Source organism: Lutra lutra, chromosome 1 (genome assembly GCF_902655055.1).
Source record: "Lutra lutra chromosome 1, mLutLut1.2, whole genome shotgun sequence".
Taxonomy (NCBI): Eukaryota; Metazoa; Chordata; class Mammalia; order Carnivora; family Mustelidae; genus Lutra; species Lutra lutra.
The window spans coordinates 12,536,887-12,564,618 of record NC_062278.1 but is presented as its reverse complement, the minus strand read 5'-3'; the positions used below and the strand labels follow the sequence as shown (position 1 = coordinate 12,564,618).

Sequence of the window (27,732 nt, the reverse complement as noted above, 5' to 3'; positions counted from 1 at the left end):
TGGGCCTAGGTCACACCGCGCGTAATCGAGAGGTTTAGAAAGATGCGGTGGCCCATTTTAAAACAAAGCCCAATTATTAGCGCTCGGTGCTATTTATGCCGGGCCAGTGTCAAATCCTCCGAGCGCTGCGGACAACCAGTACCCAAAGGAAACGTAGTAGGAGAAAGAAGAAAGAAACCGGCCCTGGAGCCATCTGACCCGCTTTGAAATCCCCCTCCCCGAACCCTTCTCCTTTCCGTCCTGGCTGCGTTAGCTTGGGCAAAGCTCGGGGCCTCAGTCTCTTCCTCCGTGAAATGGGGTAACTGCGTGCTTGGTGATTCTACACGAGGAGCGACGCAGGTCGCAGGGACGTCAGTGCTGGGGTCCTACACCTCCAGGACCCCACCTTTCCACGGCCCCTACCTCCGCCCGGCCCCGGGGGCTCTTGGGCTCAACGCGTGGCGCTGGCTCCAAAGTGCGTCACGGGCACCGGCCGCGCTCCTCCCGCAGCCAGGGCGAGGCTGGCGCCGGGCCAGCGCGGGCCGGGCCAGGGGTGCCGGGCCGTCTCCGGGGCGGGGACCCAGGCGTGAAAGGCGCTCAAGTTGCGCGGTCCTTGGTGCGCTGTTGGGGGCGCCTTCCGCGGCGGGCAGCTGGCCAGGGACCGGCCCCCGCAGCCGCCGGGCGCGCGAAGGCTGCACTTTCCCTTCGGCCCCCCTCGTTTCCTCCCGCGGGGAGGCAGCGGAGATTTCCTCTTGGGGAAACTACGCGGATCCTTCCCGGGGCTCCTAGCCCCGCCCCACTTCTCCGCCCCCTCCCCTTTGCTGGGGAGCAGGGGCTGGCCTGCCCCGGGAAGAGGCTCTGGCAGCCTGAGCCCGGAGGTGGCTGGGGGCCGCGGAACCGCAGGCCAACGACTCGCCCCGCCATGTGACGCTGCCCTCTGCCCAGGGACCCCCATCGCGCCCCGGGCCCGCGCCCGCTCTAGGTCGCGCCGGGCACCATGCTTCTGCCTGGACACGCGCGCCCGCCGCCCGCGCCGCAGCCCGCGCAGCATCCTGGACCCCGCAGGCAGGTAGAACCTCCCGGGCAGCTCCTGCGCCTCTTCTACTGCACTGTCCTGGTCTGTTCCAAAGAGATCGCAGCGCTCACGGACTTCTCCGGTAAGAAGCAACCTCCCTCACCCTGCGCCCCCGGCGCCACAGGGCGCCCAGGTGAGCCCTCGGCTGGGGGCAGCCACCCGAGGGGGGCACAGCCGGGTTGGATTGACGTTTAGGCACGCTTATGGCCAGTTTTCTTGCCTGGTGTGAGGCTTTGGCATAGAGGTGGCTGCGTGTGGAGTGATGGCACAGGAGGTCCTCCCGTCCCCAAGGAAGGGTGGGTAACCTATTGGGAGTTCCTCGCCCTGCTGTTTACCTCGTCAATTTCCCATCAAGGGCTCCTGGCATCAGGGACCCGACTCTGACGGATACGTGTCCCCTGGAGGCTCCTAAACCCTGAGCCGCGCCCAGCGCTGTACATTACACGTGCTGGTCCGCGGAGTTGCACTTGGTTTGCCACGCGCGTGGTCCGGGTGCGCCCCAGCCAGCCTCCCGGGTGCCCATGTATGGAGACTAGCCCGAAGGACGTCTGACCTGAAGTCTGCGCCGGCAGGCAGGGAGGGAAGCCGGCCGGCAGGTCCCTGTGCCAGATGAGCAGAAGTTTGCAGAACAGAGACTGGGCGTGGGGGAGGGTCTTGACTTTACCGCCAAAAGGTACCAGCGCCCCCCTTCCCCCTCCAGTCCCAGTCTCCTTTACAGAAAATAATGACTCCCTCCTCCCAGTAAACGGTGAGGCTTTCCTTTGGGGAGAGAGACTCACACCAAAGCTCCCGTAGCTGATCTCAGTTCTGGGGTAGTAGGTGTGGCTCCACGAAGTGAGAGAAGTTTCTGGGTTGATGATGGCTGGAGGAGCCACGTTCTTGTTTTACCGCTGCACTTGCTTAACAGACCTGGGTCTCCCTCTGGTGAAGTTGGAGGCCTTCACCCTTTCCCAGCCCCTGCCCAGCCCAAGGGGCAACTCTGAACCCCACTCTCCCCCTTCTCCAGGGATCTTCTGCCAAGTCCGAGCTTTTGCGGGCAGGGTCCTTTGCAATCTAATCATGGTAAATGGAGTCACTTCTCCCCCTGCTCTGCAGTAGACTGGTACGTGGCAGAGAACACTGGCAAACCAGGAGCTGAGCCGGGTTTCTAGTTTACTTACAGAGAATGTCATTGTTAGCTGAGAGCCCTTAGGTCAGAGGTTCTTTGCTTTGAATATTTAATATCAAGGCAGTGTTTCTACCTAGCAAAGGGAGCCAAGATATGCCTATTTGGCAAGCAAACTGTGGTCCTTAAAATTGAGCACTGTGGGGTCAGAATGCTGCAGTAAATGTCCTAGGGAAATGCTTCTCAAGTGCTATTGACTTTTTTTTTTCTTTCTTTCTTTCTTCCTTTCTTTCTTTCTTTCTTTCTTTCTTTCTTTTTGTAACAGAACTTTCTTGGCTGTTAGAAAAGTTCCATATTTGCTGATTTAAGCTATGGAAAGCAGTTCTGAATCTGCCACCCTCTAGCTCTGAATATTGTGGAGAAAGCATTGAAAGCTAACAAACCTTTTTTTTTTTTTTCTGGTGACATCACTGCAACTGAACAAATATTGCTTTAGGTAAATTGCGGTGTAACCATTAGATTGTTTTCACAGATTATAGACACTTGGAGTTTGTTTCTTTAGTGAAACAGTTGCAGTGTTTGCTGCCGTCTGTAGGTTACCACCCAAGTTTGGAATTGTCTGTATGTAGCGACCGTTCTAGAAGGCGAGTTGGAGCTATCCAACAGGGATGCCACATCCTAAGGGAAATGGATATTTTGATACATGTTCTTCTTAATGACAGTAAATGATAAAAAGAGGTATTTCCTTCTGCTTTCGGTGTGAACCTGAATTCCAGGGTTTAAAACTCCCTGCGCCGCTGGGAAATGGTGATTTGGCCAAGTTGTCCACAAGCAGCCTCCATTTTATCTCTGATCAGCCTTGCTCCTCAGGGATCTGAGGGCTAGGGAGAGAGTGTCAGGGAGCCTTTTTGGGAGAAGAAAGAAAAAAAAATGTCCTCCCAAAGCACAGACACATTCAGGTTTAAATCTAAATGCTATATTGTGTGGCATCGGGGAAACATTAGAGAAGGCTCAGAGAGAAAGATAGAATCTTTTGTTGATTGGTTTAACTCGAAACCTTTAAGGACCCCCTAACTCTGTGATATACAGCATTGGGAAAAATTCCCAAGCTCCAGAGGTGACCATCTGAAGGTTCATTCAACTGCTTTAGTCAAAGCAGTGGATACCCATCATGTAATTCCAAAATCCCCTCCACCCAGCACCCTGGGGGCCTCAAACCCTGATGCCTGCTTTTCTGGGGACAGGTGGTCCTGCTCTTTTTTACGAACTGGGAGGCATTAGAAACCAGAGGTCTGTAAGGAGATAGTGCCCCCCGTTTCCCTACAGAGCCTTACAAGAATTGCCCAGCGCTGGGGAGCAGCCTTTGACAATGCCGATACTACTTGTTTCTCTAAACAAGGGGAACATCAAAAACTGAAGCTGGGGGGCGGGGGGGGGGACTTGGGAGCCCTTTGCCCTGGGAAGAAGGGGATGGAGGAAGGATGGTGTTTCCACATGAAAGAAAGTACCAGAATGTCAGGGGTCCCAGCCATTGTGTGTACAGTATAGGGCCTCCCAGATTAACAGAGCAGAGTTTTGGAAAGTTACTTAAGCCTTTCTCTTCTTTGCAACTCTTCCTTGAGCCTTTTCCTGGGGCTGTCAGCTGGTGTAGTTTTCCTGGGTCATTGATTTTTTTTTTTTTTTTTTTTTTTTTTGCTTTGAGGATTCCAGCATCAGATCTCACTCTTAATAAGCCAGGGGCTGCATGGTGGCCTCCTCCTCCCCCTCCATGCTCGTGACTTGTGCTAATCACCTCCAAGCCTGCTGGGAAAAAGGCTTCCCAAACACCCCCTTCCTTCTCATCCCTGGAGATACTGAGATGCTGCCAGCAGCCACTGGAAGGCTATCATCACTGCATTAAAAACATATCCCAGGAAGACAAGAACAGTTCATGCAAAACCAGTGCCTATGATCCTTAATCCCATACTCAAATACACTCGGCTTTCAAAGGTTTTCCTCCTTGGGATGGAGTTTCTGGTTGTTGTTGTTGTTGTTGTTTTGTTTTGTTTTGTTTTGTTTTTACTTCATTCCCAAATCAGGGATTTGGCCAGAGAGGTCCAAATTGATCATTGATTTTTTTTTTTCAAACAGAAGTGTAATGTCAGCATCATCTTTGTTCAAAGAAGAAGGCAGGGATGAGGGCTGAGAGGAGGGAGGGATGCCATCTTGGTCTCTGGCCATAGAATGCAAAGGATCTTCCACATTTTGTCCTGCTTTGAAGAGCAATGTTCCGGTGGGTCTCTCAAACTTATTTTGCTGAGTTCAGTTTCTCGGGTCTTGTTCATTTTTTTTTTTTCTTGGTGACTTTTCTCCCCATGTCTCTCTGCTGAAGGCCAGCAGCAGCATCTCTTGTCTCCTTGTGTACCCGCTTTCTTTCTTTTCTTTCTTCTCAAAGAAGTTCAGAGAGATTGATGGGCCTGTTGAGAGGGATGGAGAGGGATGGAGGGAGGGAAGGGGTGGAAAATTGTTCTAGTTCCCACTCGGAGTCCTAGAAAACTCTACACTTTTGACAGAGTAGGCATGAGCATAGCTATGTCCACACATTTGGTTTCACCCTGGGGCACATAATGGTGAACGTGGGAAGCAGGAGGGAAGGGAAATGAGACACAAGGAGAGCGGGGCAGTCTTTAAGGTCTTCCTTGTACCAAACTGTCCCCAGACCTCAAAGATGGAAGGGGTTGTCTGGGCCGATGTCCTGCTCCCTCCCGAAGCAAACCAGTAACCCAAGCCAAGAAATGGTGTTTGTTACCAGATCATTTGCAGCCCAGCATATAAACCCAATCCTAGCTCCTTATTTCACTGGCCAAGAATTTCAGAATGTAGAAAAATGGTAAGTCAATCGCTCTTGAAGCCTCAGGGGTGGGAACCAGGTCCTGATGGAGGGTGGGAACCAGGTCCTGATACAGTTGTTCATTTAGGAGAGAACAAACCTTCCCGTTCTGCTTAGATAAGCAGTGGCTCTCCACCCTGGCAGCACACGGGAATGGCTTCAGTCTGAACAAATGTGGGGGCGCTCAATCAGCACCCCAGGGCTTCTCGAGTAACCAGTCTGTGGGGGGGCGCCAGGCACTGGCATCATTTTGAAAGCTCCCAGGCAACTCAGGACAGCCAGAGTTGAGAACCACCACTCTTAGGTTCAGAGGGGAGGACTACCTCCCACGTGCATGGGTTCATTCAGGGTGCACATGCGTGACTGGGTGTCCCTCCCCCCTCCCCCAAGGCTCCCTACCAGGGAGACTGGGACTGTATTTTCCCAGCCACCCATATGTCTCTGCACCCCAGCACACACATAGAGAGTTCAGCATTTGCTCGTGCCTTAGTCACATCGCCCTTTTATTCAGGGACTGTCTTTACTTGTCACAGATTTTATGGGATGAAAAGCCGCCTCATAACCAAAGAAAAACAAGCCCAATGTCTGAAGGGGTTGCCCAGCTGTCACAGAAGAAGAGAGATGAAGAGAGGCATCTGAAACTGCTAGTCCGTTTCCATGGGAAGTAACTACATTTGAAAAGTGTTCTGCTGGCTCTTTCCGTAGCAGGGAAGAGGAGTCTGGGCTTGCGAGTGACTCCATTATTGATGACTCTGCTCTCCCAGAGACTTTATTGGAAAGAGCAGCCTAACAGCAGTTTCGGGGAAGGGACAGAAAGGCAGGGATTAAAAGTTAATTGAACACTGTGTTATCTGATTTCCAACACATCACAGCCCCACGAAGTCCACATTAGCCTCACTTTCCAGATGAGAACCAAGCCCCAGAGGGGTTAGCTGACCTGTCCAAGACCACCCGGCTGGGACGCAGAGCAGAGACAGACTCTGACATGAGCCTGGGGTGGGGGTGGCTTGGCCTGTGCAGGTGCTGGGTGGGGAGCAAGCCGGGGAGGGGGGAAGGTGTCACAATCTGCCTAAACTTTCTAGATAGTTCATGGAGTGATCACAGCTGCATCAGTTGCCCACTGAGTAGACTGACCTTGCCCATTCTGCCCTTCAGTACCTTTTCCACCCAGTCCATCCAAAGTGGCTGCACACGGGAGGCAATCCAGTGGATGTAGGAGGAAAATGTTAGAACTTCTGTTCATTCATACTGGCTTCTTTTCAATCTTAAAAAAAAAGAGTCACATAAAAATCCACAGTTGAACAATACACAGTTTGTACATATATTGGAGATGTATTCCCAATTTTTTTCTGCTAATGGTGTTCATGATATTAAGGATTTGGAGGTCACTGGTCTTAGGCACCCTGTTGACATCTTTAAAATTCTTGAAAAGGCACCACTTTGGGGGTAATATGCTCTCCCATTACCTATCCCTGCTCCCTATCTTGCTGTCTATCCCAGCTCTACGCCTGCTAGTAAAATTGAGAGGCAGGATTTGAACCAACTAACTGGTTTCCAAAATCCATACACTTTTCATTCGAGCTAAGTAATGGACCTAAAAGCTAGAAGTGAGGGCTTTCTGAAGTTTTATGATACAAAGTCATTATTCTAATGAGGCTGGTGTGTTTTTATCATTCTGGAAGGAAACAGCTTTTCTTAGTAATACAAATCCTGCAGTCACCAAGATTTTAGTATTTGGTCACCAGAATTTAGAAGGACTATCTCAGAAGGGAAGGGTGGCTGACCAAGTGACTCTAGTCTGTTCTCTGAGTCTCTCCTCCTCCCTGGGGGTGCCCAATTCTGGAACCCATTAGCTGACCCCGATGTGTGCACCATCTCATTTAAGACTCTGGTCCAGCTGGGTGTGGCTTGCCTTAGCACAAGTGAGAGAAGTTGGTGAGTTGAAAATTCTATTAGTGTATCAAGCACATTACAGCACCATATGCTAGACACTGTTCTAAGAACTTTGTTTATTATCTCATTTGATCCTCACCACCTGTGAAATGGATGCTATGATAATAAATTGAAGAAACTGATGCAAAGGAAAGTGAAGTAATTTAGGGAGATTTGAACCCAGGCAGCTCCTCTAACACAAAAACAAATACAGTAGTTTAAAGCAATGCCATTTCTGTAATGTTTGTCTCCTAACCCACCAGACCCAAGTTTTTCCCAGGATATGTGGAAAATACCTATAAAGGTATTGTCCATGCCACGTCCTGTCTAAAGGTTTTACTATATAGTCCCAAGGAACTGAATACAGAATAAGATCTATAATCCATTTCTGGAAATATGATAGAACTGGTGATCTATAATTATTTCTCCAACAAAACATCTAGAGCTGCTGAGTGAAATATAACAGACATCCTTTAAATGCTTGAGTGACTATATATAGGGGATACCCAAGGAACAAACATGAAGAGGGATCAGAGAACTGGAGAAGTTAGCTGGAACTGCCCCTGTGGTTACACTGGGACCTTCTGATCATCTTTACAACCAGGATTTAACAGGTGCATGAAGGCAAGAGATGTGGCATTAGACCAACGTAAAGTGAGAAGTTGGAATAAAGATCTTCCTATAAAGCTGGGGCCTGGAAGGGTTAAACATTCATTTAAAAAGTGGATGAGAAATCAGTTTTCTTGCAAAGAAAAACAGCAAGAAAACTTGTCTCAGCCTGGGCTAAGGTTCGGAGAAAAAATTAATCTCCCTCAAGAATATGTAATCACAAGTCTGCCTTTTTAAGAGTCTGGGTTTTAAGCTCACATTATCTTTACCAAGAAACCTCATTTGAGAATCTAACAAAATTGTCCAAGATTTGTTGTGCCTCAGGATACTTGGCAAAACACACACACACAAACACACACACACGCATGCACATCCTCCCTACATAAAGACATCATCACAAGCTCCAGAAGATTCCTACTGATGAAATATTGCTGATTATGAACACACAATCCGAAATTACATTCTCTGAGCAACAGTCAGCAGTAAAAAGAACAGAGTTCTTAATAAATAACAGAGGAAAACTAAAACAGAAAAACAAATAAAAGAGCAAGTCTAAAACATGACTAAGGAATGAAAGGCTATAAATATTTGAAAAAGAAGAAAATATATCTGTTAACTCTACTAATATTACTATACTAATGAAAATGTATTCATTGAAATTAAAGCTTAATGGATAGATCATATATTGCTGAAGAGAGAAACAATGAACTGGAACATAAAGCTGGGGAAATTATCTAGAATGCAGCAAAAAAGGTGAAGACATGGAAAACATGGAAACAAGTTTGTAAGACATGGAGGATGGAATGAAGGTTCAACATACATTGGATCAGTATTCCAGAGAGAGTAGGGAAATGAGGGAGTGGCAACACTCAAAGTGATAATATCTTGGAATCTGTTTTCAAGAATTAATGAAAGATTCAGATTGAAGCATCCCAAGCAAGATAAATAAAAATAAATTTATACCTATCATATTTAAACTATAAAATACTAAAACAAAAGTGACAGTCTTGGAAAAAATCAGAGAAAGAGAGAGAGAGAAAAATGTCATCTATAAAGTCTTTGCAACAACAATAGTGAAATCCAGAAGCCAGTGAAGTATTTTTCCAGGTTTTGGAAAAACAAAACAGAACAAAACAGAACGGAACAACTTGTCAGAGCAGAACTATATACCCAGCTCAACTATCAAGACAGAGTGTAGAGATTATAAAACATAAATTAAAAAAAGAAGAAGAGCATGAAATCAAGCTGTGTTTACCACCAATAAACACTTACTGAAAGATCTCCCAGAAGATGTACTTTGTGGAGAAGGACACTGAGTCTAGAAGGAAGGACTGAGTTATAAAGAAAAGAAATGATACAAAGGTTGGCACTTTACCTATATACCTTGCTCTGTCTTCCTTCTTGGAGAGTGCCATCTTCTTGCCTGGAGAGAGATTTCTCAAAGATATCTTGTCCTTTTGGCAGCTAAAGCCAAGGGACAGATTTTTTTACTCGATTAAGCTCTTCCACTGTCTTAGGACTTCCAGTCTGAGGTACCCAAGCTTGGTGCCCAGGTGGCCATCAGTTCCACAGTGACTATATAACAGGAGTTTTCTGTCAAAGAACAGGAAATGTGCAAGTCTTTCCAGTACCAGATGCTGTGTGAGGTATGACCCAGAGCTACCCTAAAGAGTCAGCCCTGTCCTGGGGAACCTTCCTTGTCAGTGGGTTCATGCACAGACAGGAACAAATAGCTTGAAGGGTGAATGGTAGATTTGGCAGGTGGCATTCTCCAAATGGTACCCACACCACAGAGCATGGAACTGAGGATTTAACCATGTGCTCTTGAACCTACCAGACAATTCTGCCTGGGCATAAATTTTTCATTTCCATACCTGTATTTCTGAATACCTATACCACTTGCTCACTCAGGCTCCCCCCACCCCTCTACCAAACTGAATTTCTCCTGGATTTATAAGCTAGGGAATGAAGTGATGTTTGGGGTTAGTTTTGACCTGAGGGCCAAGTTTTCCACACACAGAGAACCAGGCAACATTTAAATTCAAAACTCAGGCCACTGAATCTGAAATGTATGTTTGCAAACTGTCTGATTTCATGTCTGCCTCAGATGTCTCGTGAATACAAATCGCCTCATTTGGGGTCGGAGGAGCAGGGAGAAGGAAACCTAAGAATGATCTCCAAAACAAATCTTTAATTCGGATGAGTATAATAGAATGTAATCCCGTTTCAAGTCTGTCAGCATTCCTTTGATGATTACAAATGAGTCCCTTTTCCCCTGCAACGTGGGGGAATAATCTGGATAAAATAACCCTTTTTGTCTGCAAGAGCCAGTGTGATGCATCCTCGTGACAGCCTACAGAGCAGCGTTTCAGGGTCTGGGAAGAGCACTGTGCCACCAAGTTCTTCCTTTCTTTCTCTGTACTCAGAAGATTTTTCACTCTTTTTATGTGCACCAGCATCTGAAGTTCTCAGGTGTAGAAATCATAAATCATCATAGTGTCCTCTGTGACAGGAGAGATCTGGGTCCCCAGCCCTGTCCCCTCTGCCTGTTTGTTGGGAAGCAGGTGGAAATGAGAAGACACCATCTCATCGAGAAGGCCAGCTTGTACGGTTTTTGAGAAATATGCTTTAGGGAACGCACACCATTTTATAGCCCCTTTTCTACTGGGAAAGAAAAATGTACCTCAACCCCAAATCAGACTTACACACTTCTTTTTGTCAATTTGGTAGTGACATTAAGGGGTAGGTGTTTTTAAAAACTCCTTCCTCCATTCTCCAAGGCCTGAACCACACAACACACTTTCCAGAGGTAGCAACGCCAAATGCTTTTTGGTCAGGTGAGACAGAATGCAAAGACGGCCCCTTCTGCAGCCTCAGGATGAAAAGTGGTCTCAATGGTCCGGAGCTATAGTACCCACTGTGTGGAACTGGTCACGGCACTCTGTGGAGAATTCCACTGGGCAGGTCTTGAGTGATTGTTCTGCATCTTTAACTCCTACAGTTCAGGTGCTAGCACCTCTCTTCTGATTTACTTTTTTTTTTTTAAAGCTAGATCCCCAGGATTTTATTTCTCCATAATTCTATCTGTTTGTCTGTCTATCTATCCATCTATGCATCTGTCTGTCTATCTATCTAGAAAGGCGGGGAGGGGGCGGAGGGAGAGGAAGAAAGATAATCTTAAGAATCTTAAGAGGGATGAAACAAGATGGAATTGGGAGGGAGACAAACCATAAGTGACTCTTAATCTCACAAAACAAACTGAGGGTTGATGGGGGGAGGGGGGTTGGGAGGGGGGGGGATTATGGACACTGGGGAGGGTATGTGCTATGGTGAGTGCTGTGAAGTGTGTAAACCTGGTGATTCACAGACCTGTACCCCTGGGGATAAAAATATATTATATGTTTATAAAAAATGAAATTAATTAAAAAAAAAAAGAATCTTAAGAGGGAGAGAGAGAATCTTAAGCACTGGGCTCAATCTCAGGACCCTGGGATCATGACCTGAGCCGAAATCAAGAGTCAGATGCTTAGCAGACTGAGCCACCCAGGCGCCCCCTCTCCAGAATTCTCTTTAAATAGTCATGACTCCCTATAGCCATAAATCAGTGCTTTGAGCTGAAAGGCCTGCTGGTCTCAGCCTTCTGAGTTTATCTCTGGTTGGTTCAGGCATGTTATCTGGGGTTGTCAACCTTGACCCCCAATGCCATCTGGTCCTTCTAGTAGATGACTGTCTTTACCTGGTGAAAACCCAGCTTGCCCTAATGTCTCCTCTAAACCAGCAGCTCTCGGTCCAGGGAGCTTTTCATCCTTTCCCTCCCAGAGATACTTGGCAATGTCTGGAGGTAATTTTATTTGCCACAACTAGTGGTGCTACTCGCGTCTAGTGACGGGAGCCAGGGATGTTACTAAACTTCCCAGGACACTCAGATAGCACCCCCCCCCCCACAAGGAATGACCCTGTCCTCACACTGGCCTTGAGGAACGTGGGGCTACACCAGCTGGCATGTCCCCATTTTATTTTCTACACGTTCAGAATCTGATAAGGGTGGGGAAAATTCGTAGTAACCGAAGGTGAGTCTGGAAATCCTAGAGACACCTCCTTGGCACTCTTCTTCAAGGTCAGCTTGCCTCCTGCAGCCACCAAGAAGTGTCCGGTTCTTGAAAGTCAAGGAAATGGACATCCAGCCACTGTGAGGGTCCCTCCTGGAGCCGTGGCTCCCCACCCTACCCCTTTCCTCTAGGGAACTTGCCTGTGCCCCTGGCCCTTCTGCCCTCCTGATTTCCAACTCACACATTGGCTATCGTTACTGTCAAATTAAATATCACTCGGGGGAGGTGTTCGGACTTGAAGTCGGTTGCTCACTCGCAGTATGAGGATGCATTTGCAACGCCTCTCAATTATTTCACAACTCAGTGAAGCAATCATGGGGGGCGGGGGGCACAGTCTGATTTGAATTTTTAAAAGAGAGAGTGAAAGTCATGAAAACTGTGAAAACTGCTTTTCCTCGGCACCTCCCACTGCCTCATCCTCCTTTCCTCCTCCCCCCTCCTGCACCCTCTCTCTACCAGCGCTACCCTCATCCCACCCTCCACTGCCCACCCGGTTCAGAAGGCTCCTGGCACATTCATACCAAAGGATGTGTCTGTGAAACATTGTCTCCACATTTCTGTGCTGCCTGTTACAATGTGTTATAGTGTTCCGAGATGTTTCTAAGAGCACTAATTGGGTGAGCAGTGTTATTCCAGAGCAACACTGCTCAGTGCAGTGCTGAATGTCATACCCTTAGCCGGGAGCACGTGAAGCCATGTGGACATGGGGCTGAGCACCGCAGCAGCGCCCACGCCGGCAAGGAGGAAAACCAGTAGATCCCTCTGAAATGACAACTGTCACTGTGGCTCAGAGGCCACCAGTTCAAAGGTCACCCACTTTCAGACCTGACCCTCCCAGTCACTCCTCTTTCAGATAGGTTGGAACTCTAATGAAAATATCTTTCCTTCTGCCAAACACAGAAGATGTGGTAGAGTTTCCGAAAGGGTGAACGGGACACCAGCAGGAATGGGTGTGCTGTATTTGTACAGTTTGGTGACTCAGTACATCTGAATCTCCAGGCATTTTAAGAGCTTTGTCCCAAAAAAAAAAAAAAAAAAAAGGTCTATTGTGTAGCTGTTGGCACTGAAGAAAATAGCGGGCCTGTCAGAACTCTGTTTCAGATTTAATTTTAAAGTGGGTGATGTAAGAATGCCGTCCAATGGGAGGGCTTTGCTCTTTTCCTCCTTCCTACCTGTTTGTTGTGATAGAACTAGAGTTTTTTTTTTTTTTAAGATTTTATCCATTTATTTGACAGAGATCACAAGCAGGCAGAGAGGCAGGCAGAGAGAGAGAGAGGGAGGAGGAAGCAGGCTCCCTGACAGGCAGAGAGCCCAACGTGGGGCTCGATCCCAGGACCCTGAGATCATGACCTGAGCCGAAAGCAGAGGCTTTAACCCACTGAGCCACCCAGGCGCCCCTAGAACTAGAGTTTTTGAGAATCAGTTCACGTATGAAAATCAAAGCACTTCCCCTTGACACCCTTTTTATAAAAAGGCATCATGTTCTGAAGCAAAGACTGGTGTGTTTTTAAATGAATATGGCTTCTTGTAATGAAAGTAAAAACATATTTGTGTTTATATATACATAGACACACCTGTACATACTATCCACCTAACTCTTTATGGGCATATGTGTATTTTTTTCAGAGTATCCTCTTACAAGATCTTACTTTTCTTTTTTTCAATACAACTTTTGAAATGTAGGTCTAGAGTCATTATTGATTTTCCCAAATGCCTCATGCATTTGATATTTACTTCTGGGTATTGATGTTACAAAAATAAGCAGAAAAAATTTATTAGGAAAAAGCTTTTTCCTAGTTGTTTCCCTCCCAGGACACTAAACAATGAATAAAAAATACATATGTATTTTAACATAGAGTACATGTTTCATTCTCTCTGTCCCTGCCTTCTCTTGGCCATAGGGATCATACACTATATGTAAAAAAAAAAAAAAAAAAAAGACAGAACCAAAGCATCATATTCGGCCCCAAGATTCACCTGAACAATGAATAGGTTGTAATTTTCTGAGCTGGGAAAGTTTCTCACAATGTTGTCAAGCATTCCCATCCATGTTATGGGAATGACTTTGTGTCCATATCAGTCACTTGGGTCCTATACCCAGAACCACCAGACCTCAGCAAAAAGTCTGTTTTTTTTTCTTGCTGGTTTCCAGAAAAGTCCCTTCGGGATTTAGGGACCCGAAGAATCACAAAATTTAAGGGTTTTGTGTGTGTGTGTGTGTGTGTGTGTGTGTGTGTTTTCATTTTTAAACATGGAGACTTTATACACAACATGGATTGTACCAGACTGAGTCCAGGATAAAATCAGACCATGGAGAAGAAGATCCATCTCTGGAAACAGAACACAGATGCACCCACCTCAGCACTCCGTGGTCCTCACACTTCCTTAGTGTGAGGAAGTCTTGAGCAGAGGGAATGTCTTAATTAATTACTGCTGTCCGTGTAGCTAAAACACATGCACACAGAAGCGAAGGGACTCTTATCCTTAGAAGGCAGTCGGTCAGTGACATGCAAACCAAACCCAAATGGAAGGGTTCCCTGGAATCTTGTGGAACCTTCTGGAATGCACTATTCTTCTCTGTACTATTTATCTTTAGCACCTACATCTTCTCTTTCTGTAGGAAGCTAAAGCATGAGCGGGCGTGCACAAGATCCAATGTATTAATAGAAAGCTTTACTTTAAGGTGTCAAATTAAAAAAAGAATGCCAGATGTTTGTGGTTCAGTCTCATAGATTGGGTTAAAATCACAGTGTTGAGTGTTAGGATGTAAATTAATATAATTATCAATTTGTTGTTCAAGCCTCTGTGAGGAATGGATGTAACGTGACAGTATCTGTGCTTTGGTGGGCTGTGCGGCGAATCAGCTGGAATCACTGAAGCCTGAGAACCGCAGGGAAAAGTTTTAGCGGTTCTCGGGGCACGGCTTTTGGGGTCCGGGGCTGACGCTATCACGTACCAAACCCTTCCTCCATTAGACCATCGTATAATTCTACCAGGGTGACCCATTGCAAGGGACAATACAGAGATGTCAGAACAGAGCTGTGCAAGACAAGTATGGTGCGATACCACATGTAATACTAACTATTCTAGTAGCCACATTGGAAATAGCGAGAGAAAAAGGTGAAATGAATTTCCGTAGTAAATTGTTTTTAACCCAAAGTATCCAAAGCATCATCATTTCAACATTAGTAAATGTGTTAAAAAATTTTTTTCCTACATTTATTTATTTGAGAGAGAGAGTGAGAGCACACAAGAGTGAGCCCAAGCAGGAGGAGGGGCAGAGAGAGAGGGAGAAGCAGACTCCCTGCTGAACCGACCCACCCATCCACCTTGAGGCTCCATCCCAGGACCCTGATCTGAGATCATGGCCTGAGCGGAAGGCAGATGCTTAACAGACGGAGCCACCCAGGCGCCCCAATACATTGAAAATTATTAATGAGACTTCCACAGTTCTTTTTGGCTCCTAAACACTTGGAAATCTGATGTGCCTATGAAGTAGCACATCTCAGTTCTGACCCGTGACGTCTCAAGTGCTCGGTAGCCGTGTGTGGCCGGGGCCGCCGTCCTGAGCAGAGCAGTATTAGAAGGGGGCGGGTCTAGAGCAGGACGGAGGTTGAGATCTGGGATCAGGACAGAACCTCCGGCCTTTCTTCCCACAGAGCCTCAGTCAGGCCCGACTCATGAAAGGGCTGGTGTCGGGTGCCCAGTTGCCCCTTGGGAGCCCGGCCTCCCCCGCCTGTTCCCTATCACTTGGTGGAGGACTAGTGTCCTCTTGCCTCCTCCAGCACCTTTCCTGAGAACTCTCTCAGACTCTAGTCCTTGCCAAGGGGGTGGGGAGCTGGCAGGGAGTCACGAAAACTGTGATTGAACCTGCCAGCAATGCCAGAAGTCGGTCAACCCTCCTTACCCATTTCTTTTTCTGCCACCTGGATGTCGCAAGGATTTGGGTAAACCCACCTCAGGGCACCGGGGCCCAGGGAGGCGAGTGTCATTGAGTCATTTTGCCTCGAGGCAGCTGTTGGTCGGTCTTATCCAGAAGGGAGAGAACGCAGGTCGGGCACCAGTAAGGGACTGGCCAGGATGCTTCTCAGCTTATTGGTGGCAGGACCAAGACTGGACCCAGGACCCTGCTCTGGTTTTGAATCACCGTGCTGCTCCCAGGATCAGCTCTCAGGGCACGCAGAGCTGAGGGGGCTCAGAAGAACCTCAGCTCAGAGCACACACACCCCCATCTGACCATACCACAGGCTATTTGTCATTCCTCTGGGCTGCTAGCATCACCCTGGGGGCGCTTTTCTGATGTACTGATGTCTGCAGCTTCGCCCCAGGCTGAGTGAATGTGCATCTCTGGGCTGGAACCTGGGCATCAATATTTTTAAATCTCCTGAGATGACTCTGATGTATAACCAAGGCTGAGACCAATGGGGAAGCACTGCACACTTTTTAATCGGTGTGTTTATTAAATGTCAATTCCTTATTATTTTTCCAGACACAGAACATTTGTGTAAGAATGGGACAGAGCCTTCCTTTACACTCTTTAGATTCCCCAAATGTTGCCATTTTATCACAGTTGTTATATTCCTTTCTATGTCACAAGCAAGATGTCCTTTACTCCTAAACCCTTCTCTGTGTCCCACAGGAAAAGGGACTTACCTAACCGAGAACAGCGATCAAAATCAGGAGATTAACCCAACGAAATACTGTTTTCTAATCTACAGACTCATTCGGGTTTCACTGGTCGTCCCCGAAATGTACGTTAGAGCAAAAGAAAATCCCAGCTCACTGCTCTTCTCAGCTGTCACGTCTCTTTAGTGTCCTTGCGACCTGGGAACAGTCCTTCAGTCTTAATCTATCCTGATGCTAACGTTTGTGAAGATTCCAAGACAGTTCCGTTATAGGATGTCCTGAGTTTGGATCCGTCTGATGTTTCTTCTTGGTTTTATTCGCATGCATTTGTGCTGGACCATCACCACTGTGACCTTGTGCTCTCAGGGCATCACACAGGGAGGGAGGAATGTGGTGTCCCCTCACTCACGATCCCGGAGTGAGCTTTGATGTCCGGTGGAGGTGGGCGTGGCCCTCTTGTAGATTACACATGCCGGCGTCAGCCATACTCACACGGGTTCCTGGATCCTTTTCATGGGCAGTGTGTCTAGCAAAGCTGTGGGGGTCTTCAACGTAGGATAAGCAGATCTTAGAGCAGGAGAAGGGGAAGATGGAAAGGTTGTGGAACCTGGAGCTTTGCCAAGGGGAAGAGCTCTAGAGAAGGCGGTATGGCTCCTGGCGTTGGGATGAGGAGACAGGACAGCATGGGGCGGGGAGGGGGGTTTGGATTAGGGAGGGAGGCACAGAGGAGAGACTGCTTGCCCCTGGCTTTGCTGAGAGCTGCCCTGCTGCCCCACAGATGACTTCCACGATTCCCTTCCCAAACCCCCACCAACGTCAGGGTGCCGCTCACTCGCTTTCTAAGCTTTGACTCACCTCCCAGCTCAATCTGTCTTTTCCTTTGGGGTTGATGACTTCGAGATTTGCACCAGAAATACCTTCTAGGAAGGTAATACCCAGCTTGACACTTCCAGTGACTCACTCTGTTACTACCTGTTGCTTATCTTGAGATCAGATGCGGGGACTCTCACCGCTTCTAAGAACATCAGCACTTCGTTTAGTAGAAGTGCTTCACTAGGCTGCTGGCTCACAAGACCTTTTTACTCCACAGATTACACCTATTATTTATTTAAATAAATTATCAAAATCTGGTTTTCCTTCTATGCACATGTAGAGAACAGTGTATCGCCTGAAGTCGAGAGGGGCTGGTGTTTATTTCTGTCCACCTATGTCCCTGTCCCCCCGGGCAGCCCTGGGAGAGCCATGACAGTGAGTGACCTTCCCTCTCTGCTTTGTTGTGAGTGTTTCTGCCCAGGGTTGTCTTTGGCTCATTACCAGAATGTGTTGTTCCTTTTTCTTTGTTCCCCCTCCTTGCTTCACATATTTACCTTCCCCTGGGCAGCTGGGTGCTGCTCGAGAGACGTCATGTTGTCATGGAGATCGTGGCCACAACACGTGTGGGTTCCCCAAACTCAAGCTGCCCCTCGTTGATCTCTTCCTCATAACTTTGAATAGAACAAGGACGAATGGAAGCAATTATAGTAAAGGAGAATGTTTGTGTAGAGTTGACTCTGGGGAGAGCACTTAGGGGTTGAATCATGTCCTCTCGCCCCTGCCACTGGGAAGATGTGTCCGAGTCCTAACCTTGCTACCTCAGAACGGGACCTCCCTGGTAGAGAGTCTTTGTGGAAGTAATGGAGTTAAGACAAGGTTATGGGCGGGGGGCAATCTAATATGACCAGTGTCCTTGGAAAGAGGAAATCCGGAGGTAGAGACATGAGCACGAAGAATCCCATGTGAAGGTTACAGTGATGCCCCCACAGGTCGAGGAAGGACCAGAAGTTGGGAGCATTTACTGAGCACTTCTCATGAGCGATCACTTCTGGGATCACTTCTCATGACCCTCATTGTATATGTGCCCTCCTGAGGCAAGGAGAGACTGGACACTTTGCTCACAGCCACTCGAGCTAACAGAACCCCACTTGGGTCAACTCTCTAATATTTGCCCCTCCCCCACAGCCACCCTGAGCCTTTCCCTTCCTTCTGTGGCCCTTTCTGTCAGACTCCTTTCTGGAGCCTTGTTGCCCCACTTCTTGAATTCTTGAATGTCTGCATGCCCCCCTCCCCTCCCACCGGCCCTGCCCATGTTTCTTTTACCAGCCATTATCCGTGGCGTCAGCCACCACCTCCAGGGACCCTCCAGGAGTGTCCGCTCTGGGGCCCTCCGCCGGATGCCCACAGATGCTGTGGAAAAGACCCGCAGAGCCTGCATTCCAGAGCTGAATTTCCCTGATGGACATACCACCAGTTCCAAACCTGGAGTCATCACCATGTCTTCCCTGTCCCTCATGCCACATCCCCCTCCCCCACCCCAGGCTCCGCTTCCCTTGTCACCTGCCCCCACTCAATCTAGGACCAAAATCACTGTCGTTTCAGTCTGGACAAGCTGCATAATTTGCAGGGCCTGGTGCAAAATGAACATGGGGGCCCCTTGCTCAGAAATCAGGGGGAATGTGCTAAAGGCACTGAAATAGGAAGTCTCCTTCCTTCTGTGGTCTCTCTCCTAACTTGTCATGGTGTTTGTATTTGCTCTCCATGCTGTCCTGAGTAAAGAAAATGAAGTTGAAGTTTGAAGTTTTATTTGAAGTTATTAGCATGGATTTGCTGTTCATCTTCATGTGGGGTGATGCCATTTTTTTTTTAAGTTTTATTTATTTAGTTTGAGAGAGACAGCTAGGTGGAGAGGGGTAGAGGGAGAGGGGCATCTCCAGCAGACTCTGCACTGAGCGTGGAGCCCGATATGGGCTCGATCTTACAACCCTGAGATCGTGATCTGAGCCGAAACCGAGAGTCAGACACTCAACCATCTGAACCCCCCAGGTGCCCCAAGTGGTGCCAGTTTTAAGCACAGATGTAGGAGCATTGAGCGTATCTATGGGATTACAGAAATGACCCAACTCCTACCGTGTTCATGCACTGCACACTCATTACCACTCTCTACCTTTGTCTTATGGATGCAGGAGGAAGGACTGAAGGGCCCCCCTACTTTCCCGTCCCTTCCCTGTCCTCATTTCCAGCACAGGCAGTGGGCTCACACAGGGAGTAACACAAGGAAGGACGGATGTGACGGGGCTCCCTGGCTGTTCCTCATTCTCCCAGCGCCGTTGCCCTGTTCTTGGTTCAAAGCCAACTCTGATTCTCGTGGATGCTGTGGTGCCTCCCTGCTTGCCGTCCGATTTCTGTTTACGGTCCTAGGTGGAGTATGCCTTTCTGATGCTCCCCTTGGGTTTCCAGGGTGCATCACCATCGTGGGTCCACCAGATTTCTATGCTCAGGGCATTTCAATAACCACAAGAACGAGGCACAAAGGCACGGTGGCAGCTCATAGTGTGGGTGCCTCCTCTGCCCACGCACGTGCCCCATTGCCCTATGAAGCTTCGCTTACAAAACACAAGTTCAAAGGTTAAATTATGAAGAATTTCGAGATGGTGACAGGGGAGTGTTAAACCAAGTGGGGAGCCCTTCTGAGCGTGGGGCTCTACGCAATGCTCGGGTCGTGCACCCGTGATGTTGACTCTGGTCTCAGCTGTTCTCATCCCATCTCCAAGACTTGCATTAATGCTCCCCGGCAGGATTGCGACCACCCTAATTTCATCATGGGTCTCTCCAATCCATCTAGCACAGGCTTCTAGATGGATTTCTCTGAACTATAGATCTGACCAGCATCACTCCTTTGCATCCAAGTCCGCAATAGCTCCCATCTGCCTTTAGGTGGAAGTTCAGACTCGTTAGCAAGGCACTGCTTCCTTCTTCAGCCTTTGCCCTTGACCTCATACCCTGCACGCTGGTCGGCTGTGCAGAATGTCTCCACAAGCCCTCTGAGCCTTCGCACATCTGCCCCTGGTGCCTGAGGCCTATGTTCACTTGGTTGGTTCCTGCTCTCTCTGCAGGTGTCACCTCCCACTTGGAAGCCTTCTGTCACCTGCTAGTCTCATTGCCTCTCTTTCTGCCCCCAGTGTTTTAAACACTCCCTGTGCTTCCTCGGCCCTAGCATTAAGCATAATATTACAACAAAGTATAGAGGCAGAAGTGGTGAGCAGTTCTTCCTTCATTCAGAGTCCTGGATTCAGGGTTAGTGGGGAGTCCCTTGAACCCGGAGAAGAGATTCCGGACCAGGAGTTGGAGTGGAGCCTTGTTCTGGCCCCATTACCAGGTGGCTGTGCCACCTCTTTGCACAGCCAGAATAAAAACACTTCCCTGGCATCTCTGAGAGCCAGTATCAGGGTCATAAAAGCCAGGAGATAACAAGGATTATTTTTAAAGGTTGAAGATTTTTATAAAAACAGCAGGAATGAATATAATGATATTCTTTTAGAAATCAAAGACAAAGTCCTGCCACATTGAGATGTGCTCTGAAGGCAATCCCAGAAAGTGATTCTGCATGTTTGAATTATACATGAACAGTAACCACTTGGGAGGCTAGCAATCACATGGATATACAAATTCTACTCTATCTCGTGTATAAGATTGATTCATTTATTTGTGTGTGTGTGTGAGAGAGAGAGAGCATGCAAAAGCAGGGGGAGGGGCAGGCAGAGGAAGAGGGGGAAGGAGACCCCCACTGAACAAGGAGCCCGATGCGGAACTCGATCCCAGGACCCTGGGATCATGACCTGAGCTGAAGGTAGATGTTTAATGGACTGAGCCACCCACTGCCCCAGGACACTTGTGTTTTTTTGTTTTTGTTCTTGTTTTTGTTTTTGTTTTTGTTTTTTTAAGATTTTGTTCACTTATTTGACAGACAGAGATCACAAGTAGGCAGAGAGGCAGGCAGAGAGAGAGGGGGAAGCAGGCTCCCCGCTGAGCAAAGAGCCCAATGCGGGGCTTGATCCCAGGACCCTGGGATCATGACCTGAGCCGAAGGCAGAGGCTTTAACCCACTGAGCCACCCAGGTGCCCCAGGACACTTGTTTTTGATAAGAGAACTAAACCCAGAAGGCCAAGTGTCACCTCGTGCTTCCTAAGCTGGGATGGTGCCTGTTGCTGACAAAAACGTTTTGAGCTGGGGAAGCCCTGCAACTGTTATTCTGGGAGTTACAAATAAATGTTAGTGTGTAGGTGAATTTGCAAATATGGAATCTGTGAATAATGAGGATTGGCTGCCTATACCACAGACCAGAGTCAGATTTTTCTTCAACCTAACCATCCAGAAGACGGCTAGGAGCCAACAACTAGGGAAGGACTCTGGGGGTGGGTAGAGAATAAAGGAGATCAAACGGGGCTCAAAAGTGAGAGGCGTCATAACTCAGCAGGTGCCTAAATGATTATATTCAAAATTAGGTAACAGATTAAGAAGAGCAAAGCATACCAAGATGAGGACAGTCAGAAAAAAATATATGCAAAGGAGGGAGAAAGAAGAGTGAATAAGCAGCTCCTGGCGGAATTAAGGAAGTGTGGGCCCCCAGGGCAGTCTGGTGACGCTGGAGCCTGCTGGGGAAGTTTTAAACCCGCCCCAGGGTGGGGGAGTGGAGGGGGGAGCGTGCCAGGGACTCAATTAAGGATAAATACCAAGAGCAAGGCCAGGCGAGCCCAATTACTGTGTGGGCACCCGTATTTCTTTACAATTGTTCAGCCTCCCCTGTGTCTGTGAAGTACAAAGGGAGAAATATCGTTACCTCCCCTAATTCTAAGGTGAAAGAAAGGGGAAGCCAAACAACCCATCTGAGATCCTCCACTGGTCCAGTGAGGAGGCTGTAAGGGACAGAGGAGTCACCCAGCCTGTTCCCAAACGCGTCTGAGATACGCTGTTTACGTTTGTTTCAACTTTTAGAAACTTGCCTGCTCTGGTTTTGTTCCAGGGAACCAAATGCATTCTGCCACAAGTACAGCAAACCTGTTTTGCCCCTACATCTAATCGTTACAACCTTCCAAATGGCTTTCTGAGGTTTATAGTGCTACTCACCAAACACCATCACTTCTAAAGTGTAAGGGGGGATAAAGGTTTCATTATTACAAGCAGTGAAATCACTCTATAATTTTCCAATTAACTGAATGAAGCACAAAATGCATGCCCTGGAGTCTTCCCTTCGCCCTTGAACGGATCCCACGTCCCTTGATCATCCTACACATTTAGGCAGTGGGCAGACGGGGGCTAGGCAATCTGAAGTTGAAAGGCTCTTTACCCGGTGGCAGGGAGGCAGCACCTGTCCACCCCCATGGCCGGCCGTGGGCTGGGTTGTGCGGGGCGTTCTGGTTGGTCAGCTTCCCTGAGTATTTCTGAGAGCCTTTTGTTGTCCCTGGGGATAGAGCCACTAACTTAGCCAATTCGGAGCAGGAAAGATCAAGTGTAGATTTCATATCTGAGTTTCAAGTGCTGGTTAAAGAGTTGTATTAAGTTATCAAATGCACTGCAGTCCCCCACCTGAATCAGCAAGGAGCTCTGTCATTTGGGGGTTCCTCTGTACCCCAAAGAAAAGGAAAACTATTCCGGTTAGGTGCTTGAGGCCAATGGGGGTTGATCCCATTACCTTCACACTAATCTAATCCAGATGGTCGCTCACTGGATAAACTTTCTGGGTTTAGATCCTGGTTACCAAATAAGGTGTTCCTTTTTGTAGGATGTGAAACCTTTGGTGGAAAGCAGGAAGGAGCTCCTACCAGACCTGTTCAAAATAAAAGAGTGAATGTAATCATAAGATTGTAATTCAAGTCCAACACAACATGCTTGGAGTCATTTTTAATCAGTTGATTCGTACCCTTCTCTTTCTGTATATATGTATATAAATATGTATGTGTATTATTGTCTATATATGTTATATGTATGCATATATGTATATATAATATAGTATATTACTGTGTTGTAAACTCAGGAGTAAGTTCTCCAGGGATCACTCCATCATGACCATGGAAATTACATTTGGGAAGGCATATGAAATTAAAGGGTTTATTATACTCACAGGTCTTCCAGGAAAGAGGCATGGCGGCCCCACAGGGAGCCATATGGGAGCAGTGCCCAGGGAGCAGCTCAACCAAGCAGGTGGGGAGCCGAGAGAGAGAGGACTTGTAGGCAAGTGCCTTTATTGGGGGTTAGTTGGAGTACACAAGCAAAGGCATGAGGCTTTTATTGATGTGTTTGAATGTGACTAGGTCATGGTCCTTTCCACACAGAAAAATCCACTTAAAAGTATGTATATAATTCTAAAGGGGAAAGTCTGGGGCTTGATAAATCACAGGGTAGGTGTGTAGAAAGAGAAAACAAGGGAGAATTAGGAGAGAAAATAACAAGATAGAAGATACTTGGGTAAGTGACTCCCAGAAACTAGCGTTGGAAACAAGAATTCCAAGTCCCAGGGCAATGGGAAAGTGTCTGTGTACATGGAAGCTGGTGACTGGGTGCCATGTGGCTCTCCTGTTAAGACACAGGATGTTATTTCTCAAAGCAGAAAAGTCACAGAGAGAGCCAGGGAACATTGTCAATTTCCTCAACAAAAGTTTGCAGTCAGCTTCCAGATTTAATTTTTTCCCATATCTGATTAGAAATTTGAGAACATTTTAATCAATACAATTTGAGATTCCTCTAAATGCTCTTGGAACAATAGCAAACAAGGGAAGTTTGTAGGTTCGATGTTTTTGAAAATAGTACTTTAGTTGGCTTTAAGAAAACCAAGCAGTGTTGTTCTCAAAGAGAATCGCTCACTTTGTTGAGAAAAAATGGTCAGAGACTGGATTTCAAGAATTTGTAGGCTGAGAAGTGGCTTATCAGAAGCCAGCAAATTTACCCAAATTAACACTTAGCTGGTCCTTTTCAGGAATTGTTGCACTATTTCTGCCAAAAATGCTTCCACAGCACCCTGAAACCTGAGGACCAGTAATTGATGGCATGAGCACCACCCCCCATCATGAAGTTGAGCTCCTCCTTGGGGGCAATTTTATAGACTATGAAAGCAAACACTTTCTACTCTTTTACCAGATGTCTTTGTCCCAAGACCAAACCAAGGTGGAGTTGGGAAGAAGTGGATTTGGAGTACTCCTTGTCCTTGCCTTCTTTGGGGCTCTCTCTTCCAGAGATTGGACTGTCCGTCTCTTTTCCTTCTGGTACACGCACGCTCTCCTCTGGGAAGAGAAATGATATGTTGACCACCATATAAGGTGCCCTACTTATGCTGTCTCTCATCACTTGGACATCAACCCTCTAAAGTATGCATAACTCTCTGGTTTTAGAGCTGAGGTCTAAAGAGGTTCTACTCAACATCCTCAAGGAAGCATCTTATGTGAGCAGGTTCAGAGCCTGAATTCCCCTTGTAGCTTGTGGCCACCACCTCTGTGCTTTGGAGCTTCTGATCCAGGCCCAGCACTCTCTGGAGTGGAGAACACACACCACCCTGTGTGTGCACGGCCCCACACCCTTTCCCACACCCATCAATATATAGAAACAAGTATATTGCCTGTCTGGGAGCATTTCATCCAAGCCTACTAGTCTCTTCTTTCCACTTTTGCTAATGCAGTTTTTAAAAGTCAGTGGCATTATGGAACGTGGTTACTAATTAATGAGACCTCTAGTCCCTTTTAACTCGTTAGTAATTTTTTTTTAAGATTTTATTTATTTATTTGACAGACAGAGATCACAAGTAGACAGAGAGGCAGGCAGAGAGAGAGGAGGTAGCAGGCTCCCTGCTGATCAGAGAGCCCAACGCGGGGCTCGATCCCAGGACCCTGGGATCATGACCTGAGCTGAAGGCAGAGGCTTTAACCCACTGAGCCACCCAGGTGCCCCATCAACTCGTTAGTAATTTAACTCACTTTGATTGTAGCAAGGTCTTAACTCAGATGACTTCCCAGATGAGAACTGGAGGCCATGTGAAATGGTGTCAACAATACACATCACAAGCCAATGAGGTATGTTTGGTGAAAGTTTTTGGTACTTCTCAAAGTCCTGCCAGCTTTCTACTTAACATAATACCAATTGAGAAAATGCTGGAGTATTAGACCAGGTAGACTAGCTGCTGAAATTAACAACTCCTAAATCTTAGGGGACTAACGAAATAAAGGATTAGTTCTTACTCATGCTGTACTCCAGTGTAATTGGAAAAAGGGGAAGGCTATGCTCCATGTGGTCATTCAGGGACCCAATGCCTTCCATCTTGTGCCTTACCCATCTTTTCTGGGTCCTCAGAGCTGTCGTTGTCCCTTCTGTCTTCCATATGTGACAGCAGATGGGGAGAGAGGGAGTAGAGGTCACACAATCTCAAGGGGCCAGATCTGAAAGTGACAAACATCACTTCTGCTGCCTTTCCATTGGCCAGAACTTTCCGCTGGCCCACATGATGGTAAGTGGGAGTGGGAAATATGCCCCTCCCCCATGCTCAGGAGAAAATATAGGGTCCCTACCCCATCTAGACCCTCAGTTCACTTTCTGTCCTCTATTCTCTTTTGGGACCAGGATCTAAGCTCATCACTTAAGTTCAGAGAGCTACCTTTGGAGGTCCCTAGCCTTTGTGATTCCCCCTCAAACACCTAAGACACACGCTGATGGCTCTTGTCTTCATAATTAACCTCCAGGTTCAACTTTCCTGTACCAAACCTGGGCCTAGAGAAATGACTTAAAGTGACTTCACTTTTTAATCTTAACACTCTTGGGTGTGTGGTGCCCAGTCATAAGCCCTTCATCCATTGTGGGGCCTTTCCTGCACTCTTCAAGACTCTGACTCATTGCCCTAAAGCCTTGTGGACTGCCCCCTTGTTCCTGCTTTTGCCAATTCTCTAAACACACTCACAAACACAAAAGAAAAAAAAAAACACCTTTTCTGGAAAAGAACTTCAAACATGTAGAAACACCTTTGAATATTTGTGGAATAAAAGGGTGTAGTCTCTTATCTAAAGCATTAATGGATTGGAGGGTTCTGCTCTATTAAGTAAGTAGAGGAGGGTAGCAGGGCCAGCAGAATTGAATTCTATCCTCTTCCCAGAAGGAAGGTGGGGAAATTGGCCTCTCGTGATTAGGGGACTTTAGCATACGGATGTTGGCCAGCAACTGATGTACTTGTATCCTGTGCTTAGAGTGACTCAGCATCAGCCCCTGGGAAATCTGGACTCTCACGGAGGGGCTCTGACTTCAGAAAGGAAAGGAGAAAGAATTTGCAGCGTCTTTGCCCTGTTCTAAATCTTAGTAATATTGTAAACCTTAATTATTTTTTAAAGGTTTTGTTTTTAAGTAATCTTTACACCTAATGTGGGGCTTGGGCTTTGAGCTCCGAGATCAAGAATCTCATGTTCCACTGACTGAGCCAGCCAGGTGTCCCATAAACTTTAATTATTTTGAAAAAGGAAAGAGAGAGAGAAGAAGAAGGAAGAGGAAGAAAGGAAGGGAAGGAGGAAGGGAAGGAAGGAGGGAGGGAGGAAAGGAGGAAGGAAGGAAGAAAGGAAGGAAGGAAGGGAGGGAGGGAAATTTTCCTTTCCCCTCAAGCTGAGCAGTGACATTTCTGGACCATGAGGGTAGCTACTGGGCTATGTACTTGTCTCTGAATTGATTGTCTTACCATCACTGCTCAGAGCAGAGAAGGCTGACGGGGAATACGGTTTGATTTGCAAGCCACCAAAGAGTTCTGTGTAAATTTGTGTTCCTCAGTGTTGACAGTACAATAACAATCCCCTCAGCTGGTGCTGTGGGTTATGGCTGGTAAAAATGCTGGGCCGTTATGTCATCTGATCCTCACCATAAAACACGAGGACACCAATGCTGAGAGAGGGTGGCACAGTCACACACCTTAATCCCACTATGAGCCCGGTGCTTGGGCATCTCATCCTCTGCTCCCTGCTCCTTCTCCCTGTCCCCCAACACTGCAGGAAGATTCTGAAACCCTATGGGATTCTGAAGTTCCTTCCGAAATCATGTAATTTAAATGCAGCTGTCAGCACTGACTGTGGTTTATGAAACTCTGTTTCCTTAAGAATGATGTGCTTGGGGACGCCTGGGTGGTACAGTCAGTTAAGCACCTGACAGTTGGTTTTTGGCTCAGGTTGTGATCTCAGGGTCATGAACTCAGGGTCATCAGATCAAGCCCCACATCAGGATCCATGCTCAGTGTGGAGTCTGCTTGGGATTCTCTCCCTCCCTCTCCCTCTTCCCCTCTCGCTGTGCTCTCTTTCAAATAAATAAATCTTAAAAAAAAGAATGATGTGCTTAACAATAACACTCAGATGATTCATGCAAAAGAATAAGAAGGGAGGGCTGGTCAATTATGAGTGCGGGACTCTACCTCCCGTTTTTGATGTTTGACAGCTGCTGTACACATTGGCGTATCTGAAGTCCTATAGGGAAAGAACTATGTTTGCCTTGTTTTAACCCATACACCCCAAGTTCATTTTGCTATAACACCTCCTTTCTCCCCTGCATAATGTTTCTTCCTCTCGTAGAACACTTCGGGGCACATCCATGATTCCTTGAAAATCA

General features: G+C 47.3%; 1 protein-coding gene across 3 annotated transcripts in view; it reads left to right on the top strand.

Moving 5' to 3' along the window:
- The first annotated feature begins 372 nt into the window (after positions 1–372).
- EVA1C (eva-1 homolog C) overlaps positions 373–27,732 on the top strand; it is a 70,391-nt gene continuing 43,031 nt past the window's right edge. The window contains exon 1 of one of the 3 annotated variants that reach the window (XM_047720992.1): positions 373–1,136. In XM_047720992.1, the coding sequence (XP_047576948.1) occupies positions 977–1,136 (160 nt within the window). In that variant the 5' untranslated portion in view covers positions 373–976. The remainder of the gene's footprint in view (positions 1,137–27,732) is intronic. The other 2 variants (XM_047720985.1, XM_047721001.1) reach the window with 2 other exon arrangements.